Raw genomic sequence first — 8,516 nt, 5'->3', positions numbered from 1 at the left:
AGACATTTTGAACTGGAACTTTAAAAAAGTTTAAAAATTCATGGACAACCAGGAGGTGGCGCCTGATAAGACACATTATCTATCTCGGGAGGCTGCATTGCAGCCCCGGACACTCCAGGGAACTCTGTCCCGGCAGAGGTCATTCTGTCCAGGCCTCTTCTTTCCTACCTTGCAAAAGAGGTCTCTGCTTGCTTGCTTTTTTCTGTTCCTCTGTGTTAACGGTCCTGATTCCCAGGAAGTCTAATTTACACTTTAAGCCTTTTCTTCTTCTTAGATGGGATGAGAGGGGTTTAGGGGGAACCTCAAAACAAAATTTTTCTGGAAGGGAAAAATAACTTGAAGGGTGATGAAAGAATTAAAAAGGATATGGCATCTGCAAAATGGCTTTGCTTTGCAATCAATCACAGTGGACGGAAAAGCACCCAGGCTCCTGTTTCAGCAGGGGCTGATGATCTAGCATATGCATTATTTCTGTTCACTTGGCTTTTATCCTTCCCCCTTATTTAGCGTCTGCTCCCTTTGTTTTGACTATATTGCCACTGAGCAGGAACAAGGAGGGCAGAAGGACCTCACATGGGTGCCTCCTCCAGTCTGAAACTCTGGTGAGGGAAGGGAGAACTGGGGCCAGTGTTTGGCCTGAGGTTATCTTTGAGTCTCACAGTTCATAATGAGGGATTTAGGATGTACATTCCAATCAGGATTTCCAGTCCCATGGGGGAACAAGCACCAGCCTGCATTCCTGAGATTCAACGGCCTCTCTGCTCCACTTGCCCAGCTCTCCGGTGGCAGTTCTTACTCAGTCCCCAAAGTCCTGCCCCAGCCTTTGATTGGGCGGGTGGGAAGACCCTGGGCCCCTCTCCCACTCCAATGTGATCACATGGCCTCTCTCTGCTCCCTCCCCTCTCTTAGCCTGGAGTCCACCTTTTTTTTTTTTTTTTTTTTTTTGATGGTGGTAGTGATTGTTTCTAAGGTCTCCCCGCCTTTCCTCCTGCCCTGGCCACCGTGCCCAGGGTCTGTGTCCTCTTCAGTGACAAAAGCCGCCCTAGATCTGGGCTCCCAGGGGAGGGAGGTGGCTGGGTCTGGCAGTTGCAGCCGCTGTCTCTTCATGGTGCTGCTGCAGCCCCTCCCCCCGCTGGGCACACAAATGAGCTTTATCTAGCAAACAAAACCACCCCCCACCCAGGCCACAAAGGCACGTGGACCCAGCCTCACCGTGGGAAGGGGGTGGTGACAGGCGCAGGAGAAAGAGCGCTCCAAACGAGCTCTCCTCGCCCGCCTCACTTCTCTTCCTCACTTTCCACAACCAAGATTTTAGTCCTTGACTTCCTACCCTCCAGCTGCACCCTGAGTCCCCCAAGTCCCTTTAACTCTGCACTCTTCCTATTCCAGGGCACCTCACATTCTGCAGGGATTTGGGCACGGGTCCTCCCACTATCTGTCCCACACCCAGGGAGTGGCCCCTCAGAGGAGAAGCCAAAGTCCCTCGGAGGGGGACTGGATGGGACCCCAAAGGATCGGACCCCCAAAACCTCCGTTCCTGCTCCTGCCCGTTCCCAGGGACACCTTTCTCCACAGTGTCTGTGTGGATAGCAGAGGAAGGAAGAGCTCACCCCAGCTGGGTTCCTGAGCCAGGGGCAGGACTCCCGTTTTCACAGCCGCGCTCTACTCTGAGCAGGGCCATCCTGCATGCTTAATCGGCTATTTAAGGAGCTGTTCGCCAGCAACCCGGGCAGCCCCCCCCTCCCCACGTACACCCGTCCAGAGCCACCTTAAAAGCAGGAGGCAATTGGAAGTAGCTGGCCAGCAAGTGAAGACTGCAAAGAGAGGTAAAAAGAGAGAGGGCAGAAAGAGAAGCAGCGAGAGATTTATCCTGGGACCAGAAACTCACGGTACCCCCACTGAAAACCAAATCCCCTGGAAGCCCGCAGAGACACAAAGACAGCAAGAGAGAAAGACAAATACACTCAACTCCAGGAAACTCCTGTCCCCCGCCCCAACCCTCTCTCTCTCCCTCCCCGCTCTCTCTCCCTGCCCTAGTCCTCTAGTCCCCAGACCCCCAGTACCTTGCACTCCTTCCGGGCACACCATGTTGTTCTTCACCCTCCTGCTAGAGGTGATTTGGATCCTGACTGCCAACGGGGGTAGGTACATCTGGGTGTCTGTGTGTCTGTCTGTGCTGATGTACACATGTTGCCTTGCATGTTTAATGGAGGAAAGGAAGCCTGGGGGCTAGAATAATAGGCTCAGGCTCAGAGATGGAGGGAAAGAGAGAGGACTCGAGAGGAGACCACTGTCCTTCTTTGCCCTTTGATTTTCCAGCTTTGTTGTGGGTGGGGATGGGGGCAAACTGACCTGGGGCAGAATATGTACACACGCCTCCCGCAGAATCGATTTGCAGACTACAAAGTCTCTTCAGAGCTCTTTCCCCACTGCCCTAGTCCCTGGCTACCCTCCTGGCCTTCTTTATTTACAAACTCATCCAATTAGGGAGCCAAAGAGGCCTGGAGAGAAAGGATAGAGGACTCATGGAGGGGGTGGTCAGGAGAATATTCCTACACTTCCTGCCAAACTCAGACCCCGATCCCTGACTACGAACCTCGTGGCCAAAGTCCCCTCTCCTTTCTAGGTGCGTGTGTGCTAAGTTACTTCAGTCGTGTCTGACTCTTTGCGACCCTATGGACTGTAGCCCACCAGGCTCCTCTGTCCATGGAATTCTCCAGGCAAGAGTAGTAGAGTGGTCTCCGTTCCATGGGGTGACCAATTTCCTGGTTTTTCCTGAAAGCAGTAGCAATAATAGTCCATATTGTTAGTCCCTTACGATTTACAAAGGACCTTCAGGAGCTCCTAGGAGAGGAAGAGGGTCTCTCAGGGGAATGGCTGAGGTGTTCCGGGAATGTCCCCAGGACCCCTACCACTCATTTCTGTGATCCCTGTGTCTGGTGCAGTATCCAGCACAGAGCAGACGTGGAATTAAGATGTGTTGGAAGAACGGGCTTGGGAGGTGTCTAGAGGGCAGGAGGAAAATGCAAAGATGACTGGGCAGAGGGGCTGCCAAGGAGAGCTGCAAATTCCACCCTAGGAGAAAGGAAAAAATCAGGAAAGAGGAGGAAGAGATGTGAGACCAGTGTGTTGAGAATTTGGTGGGAGGGAAAGGGCAAGGCTGTTAGCCTGCCCAGAACCAGGGGACTTGAGTTGTTGAGGTGTCCCACTGAGCTGGTGAGTGCAGGGCTGCCTCCAGCCTTCCTCTGGGTTGCTTTTCAGAATTGTGTGAACTGAGGGATGAGCCAGTCCAAGAGCCCAGTGATGAGATCAAGGATATCTTAGCAGTCTAAGGGATTTATTTAAGTTAATAAGAGAGCAGAGGTCGCTGGAGGCAGGGGGCAGGGGGTGGAGATTTAGAATTTTACTCCCAAGTTTCTAGCAATTTGAAAAATACAGAGACAACCTGCAGGAAGGCCTCCTTTTCCCCTTGAAGCAGTTTGGTCCTGGGTGAGGGCTGGACCAGCAGACCCCAGACCTTCCATCCAGAAGACAGGACTGCATGAGAGCCTGGCATGTGACCCAGCTGGCAGCTCTCATTTCCACACACAATGCTTTACTTTCATCCTGTCCCTGCCAGCCTGGCTGCCTGTGCCCACCCACCACGCTCCACGTAGAGTAGACCCTGCCTGACTCCCACCTCTCCTAGTCATCTGGGAACCTCGGGAGCAGAGGTTCCTGGTGATGGGGAAAACTTCCTTTAGAATTATTGGGACAAGAAGGAGAAACGCAAATGTTCATTTACAGCTCAGTGCCTGGGTTTGTTCATTTACAGCTCAGTGCCTGGGTTCGTACATTTACAAAGCTCAGTGCCTGGGTTCGTACAAAGCTTCAAAGCAAAGGAATACTCACCCTCTCCTCTCAGCAAGATGGCCCCCGACTCTGAACTTCTTGCCCCTCCCCTTGTTCCAGTCCCCTTCCTCCAAACCCTCTGCCTACACCCTCACCTCAGCCCAAGTGTTAGACTGGCTTGGCACAGGCTAGAGAAAAGTGAGGGTTGGGCATTTTGCACATTTGGATCCAGGTTAATTTTAGTCTCCTGGCTTTATCTCTTTTCAATTCTCCTCCCCCTTTACTCAGGGAACACAAGCACAGCCTGGCTGATTTTAAATAGACCCCCGACCTTTCCACTGCGGTGTCCAATTTCAGGGCTTCCTTTGGGAAGGGCTGGAAGGAGGGAGGAGAATGGGAAGGGGGGAAGTGGAGGAGCTCCCTGCCTGGGGCTGTGCTGGCTGTAACTCAAAGTTACTCTGCCTTGCAGGTCAACACTGGACGTACGAGGGTGAGAGCAGAACCCAGGCCTACCAACGCCCTTTCCTCACTGGGACTTCTTCACCTGGCGGGAAGACTTATGCCACGTGGGTGGGGAGGTTTCCGTTAGCTTTTCATCCTAGCTCCTCCATTCCCCAACTCCCTGTGCCCCATCTTTCGCTCAGATTGATTCTTAGATCCTGTTCTAACCATCAAATCCCACACCCCCTGATTCAGCAGAAAAGCCAGTTATGTCCTCAGTCAATCTCTGTGGGAGTGAGGGAGCCGGAGTGGAGAGGGAAGTGGGTGGGGGAAGGTGCCATGAGCTTAGCTGCCCCTTCTCCTCCTTGCTCATTCTATCCTGATCGATCCTACCCCAACCTGAATCTGGAACCGGGACAGAACCTGAGGTCAGGGGTGAGGGAGAGGCCAGCAGGACAGTGTGTGACCCTGGCAGAGGTGCAACCAGATTCCTTTCAACTTAAGGAGTCCCTGAGTCAATGCAAGGTCCAGTGTGAGAGCAAGGAGTCAATGATGGGAAGTCAGCAGGTCTGAATCTTAAGGCCGCTTGATAGGGGTTCCCCAGAGACCCTACCTCTCTAGAATAATTTTCCCAGCTTTCCTGCTCCCACTCAAATCCACCTCTCTGGCTCTGCGGACTTTCTACCCATCTTCTCTTCCTCTCATTAGCTCTTGTATCCTCCAACAAGAGAACCAGTAAGTAAAGGCAACTGCTCCCCATTCATCAGGAGAGCAGGGGAATCATTACTGCCCCTGGATAGGCGATGGGAAGGATGGGAAGGAACTGCCGCATCGAGTCCAGCAGGGACTCCCCCCTCACCCAGCCCTGCATAACTAAGGGCTTCATATGGGGTAGAGAGAAGTGCATGTCCGCCTCCACGTAGGTAAATAGCTTGGTGGAGGGTTGCTGAAGGGTGGTTGGGGCTAGAGGGCAAGACAAATGTCTGTGATAACCCCACCAGGTCCACATGGTCAAGACCACTGGCCCGCCTCTTACCCTGAATGTGGAAGCAATGCCCAGTCCCCCATCAATATCCAGACAGACAGTGTGACTTTTGACCCTGACTTGCTACCTCTGCAGCCCCATGGATATGAACAGCCTGGCACTGAGCCTTTGAACCTGCACAATAATGGCCACACAGGTAAAAAGACCTGGCCTCCAAGGAGATTAAGCTTCAGTTCCAATCTTAGGAGTCAGAGGTGAAGAAGCATTCTCCTAACTTCTAAATTCTCAGGAGGTTTTATCTATAAATTTGGAGACAAGAGAATGGGGATGAGGTTCCTGTAGCCAAAGGTGGTCGAGGGGTGGGTGAGCATCATAGTACTGCCTTGATCTTCACTAGAGAAGCAGTGGCTGGGACTTTCAGCCAGTGGTCCAGTGGTTAAGACTCCATGCTCCCACTGCAGGGGGCACGGGTTCAATTCCTAGTTGGGGGACTAAGATCCTGCATGCCAATGCCCCAGGGTGCCACCAAAAAATAGAAAAGCAGTGTCCTATGGGAAGAACAGAGGATGATATGGTTGAATGGCATCACTGACTCAATGGACATGCATTTGAGCAGGAGATAGTGAAGGACAGGGAAGCCTGGAGTGCTGCAGTTCATGGGGTCTCAAAGAGCTGGACAGGAGTTAGCCACTGAACAACATGGAAAAAACTGGGTGCTGTGCAGAGAAAGAGAAAAGGCTGGCCAAGTTTCCCAAGAAGTGGTGGCAACTGCGGGGGAGGGTAGGAATGCATCCAGATTACTCCAACCCTAACTACTTGCTCTCTTTCCCTCATAGTACAACTCTCTCTGCCCTCTACCCTGTATCTGGAAGGACTTCCCCGAAAATACGTAGCTGCCCAGCTCCACCTGCACTGGGGTCAGAAAGGAACCCCCTGGGGGTCAGAGCACCTGATCAACGGCAAAGCCACAGCTGCAGAGGTACCAGGAGCAAGGCCTGGACTAGGATGTAGTGATAGGCACTGTCGGTCCCAGGGATCTGGAAACTGAGAACATGGTTGGGGTGAAAGGGCAAGCTTTGTGGGGCAGATTTACTGCATGCAAGAGGTGGTGGTGGTGGTGGTGGCAGCGGCTAGGATCAAAGCCTTTGGGACTGGGTAGTGGAGAAAACATCAAATGATTCAATTCCCTGTCCTCTCCCTTAGCTCCACATTGTACATTACGATTCTGAGTCCTACGAAAGCCTGAGTGAGGCTGCTCAGAGGCCTCAGGGCCTGGCTGTCTTGGGCATCCTCATTGAGGTCAGTGGCCCCCGATCCCTCCGAGGCCCCCCTCCACTCCCTCTGCATCCCTCAGTCCTATTCTGTCCATGTCTGTTGCTGGTCATCCTCCCAAGACAAGTCAGCAACCCATTTACACCATATATCCTACACACAAATGTCTGACTTCTAACATGGACTCATCCTGAACACTCTCCCCCATTTCTTCCCCATCCAGGTGGGTGAGACTAAGAATCCAGCTTATGAACACATTCTGAGTCACTTGCATGAAATCAAGTATAAAGGTGAGCCCTAAAAATCTATCTGAAGACAAAGTCACATTAGACTTCAGGGAAATTTCTCAAGGCCTGAGAGGCCTGGGATGAGGCACTGAGTTAGGGACCAAGGTGTTTGCTTCTAGGAGCCCTGTCTAGGTAAGCGAGGGTGCAGTGAGGGAGATGAGCCTGAATCTGTCCTTGCCCAGATCAGAAGACCTCCATGCCTCCCTTCAACGTGAGAGGGCTGCTCCCGCTGCTGCTGGCACAGTACTTCCGTTACAATGGCTCGCTCACCACTCCGCCCTGCTACCAGAGTGTGCTCTGGACTGTCTTCCATCGAAGGGCCCAGATTTCCACGGAACAGGTGAGCAGTGGAGAGGTGAGGCAGTGGAGTTATAACCTCAAACCCTTCCCCACTCCCCAAAGCAAGGGCCACTCGTCCCTGAGTCCAACGCTTCTGCTCCTCAGCTGGAAAAGCTTCGGGAGACATTGTTCTCCACAGAGGAGGAGCCCTCTGAGCCACTGGTACAGAACTACCGAGCCCCCCAGCCTCTCAATCAGCGGATGGTCTTTGCTTCTTTCATCCAAGGTGACTGTACAGGGCTTGGAAAAAGGGACAGGAAACTGGGGGATTCAATGGCAGGAACTAGGATGCCCTTAAGAAGGAAAAAGCTACAGGGGGAAGGGATTCCCAGGCCTTGCTTGGACTGAGACCCACCATGCCCCAACGTACCCAGCCCTCAGGACTGGCACAGGGCAGCTTCTAGCTGGGTGGGGATCTGGTTTCGCTGACCCAGGTTTTCTTCCCTTGCAGTGGGACCCTCGTATACCACAGGTAAGACAGTCTTTCCCAGGTATCGAGGTATGGGGTACAGGGTATGGTGCTCCTCAGCAAGTTAGGGAAAGGCTCACTATCTATGTCAGTCCTAGGCAGACACCCTCCATCTCTCTCCCAGGTGAAATGCTGAGTTTGGGAGTAGGAATCCTGGTTGGCTGTCTCTGCCTTCTGCTGGCTGTTTATTTCATCGCTAGAAAGATCCGGTGAGGTCCTACTCTCCAATCTTCCAGTCCTTTCTTTTGTCCCAAAAAGCATGCTCCTAGTCCACCTCTAATCTGTTTCACATTGGACACTAGGCATTTCCACGAACCATTCTCCCTTCCAGGAGGAAGAGACTAAGAAACCGGAAAAGTGTGGTCTTCACCTCAGCACGAGCCACCGAGGCATAGACTCCTTCCTGGACACTTCAGATGCCTTCCACTTGCTCGGCTGTCAGGGTGCTTGTCAAGTGAGGCGCCGGGACTGGCCAGGAAATACTGTAGGAGTAGGCCAACACCCCTCTTTCCTCCAGACAGTCCCTACACAGAGGTAGGGACAGGCTTTCATTCAAGGAAGAAAAACAGAACCTTCAGCCTCTCAGAACATGGAGGAGATCAGGACAGTCCTAAGGTGACAATGCAGAGGCTCAACTGTGTGTAGTTGTAGGAGGATGTGGCCCATAGTCCCCTGTCCCCTCATCTTTATAACCCTGTCCCTAGATATAGCTGTAAGATCTCCCCTTAGGAAAAAGGGTTGCTGCTGTTTATTTTGGTGTTTTGTTCTTTTTTTTGCTCAATATATTTGGAAATTAAAGCTGCTGACCCCACGTCTGGTTTTACTCCTGGAGCTCTTGAGAATGGGAGTGTTCCTTAATGCCTCAGATGGCAGAGGTGGGCAAACGGAAGCG

General features: G+C 52.4%; 1 protein-coding gene across 3 annotated transcripts; it reads left to right on the top strand.

Annotated features, from left to right (window-relative positions):
* Positions 1–1,259: 1,259 nt before the first annotated feature.
* CA14 (carbonic anhydrase 14) lies at positions 1,260–8,436 on the top strand. Of its 3 annotated transcripts, none has more exons than NM_001192205.1 (11): positions 1,260–2,141; positions 4,301–4,321; positions 5,274–5,453; positions 6,094–6,236; positions 6,461–6,556; positions 6,753–6,819; positions 6,999–7,156; positions 7,261–7,381; positions 7,607–7,627; positions 7,749–7,833; positions 7,956–8,436. In NM_001192205.1, exons 1-11 carry the CDS (start codon positions 2,087–2,089, stop codon positions 8,017–8,019), a joined length of 1,011 nt encoding a protein of 336 aa, NP_001179134.1. In that variant the 5' UTR covers positions 1,260–2,086; the 3' UTR covers positions 8,020–8,436. The 3 variants fall into 3 exon arrangements, with proteins under 3 accessions (NP_001179134.1, XP_005203925.1, XP_010801316.1); XM_005203868.5 differs by having other exon boundaries at positions 1,799–2,141; positions 4,301–4,397; positions 7,956–8,435; XM_010803014.4 differs by having other exon boundaries at positions 1,799–2,141; positions 7,927–8,296.
* The last annotated feature ends 80 nt before the right edge of the window (positions 8,437–8,516 follow it).

Source organism: Bos taurus, chromosome 3 (genome assembly GCF_002263795.3).
Source record: "Bos taurus isolate L1 Dominette 01449 registration number 42190680 breed Hereford chromosome 3, ARS-UCD2.0, whole genome shotgun sequence".
Lineage (NCBI taxonomy): Eukaryota > Metazoa > Chordata > Mammalia > Artiodactyla > Bovidae > Bos > Bos taurus.
This window is presented reverse-complemented; position numbering and strand designations above follow the sequence as displayed.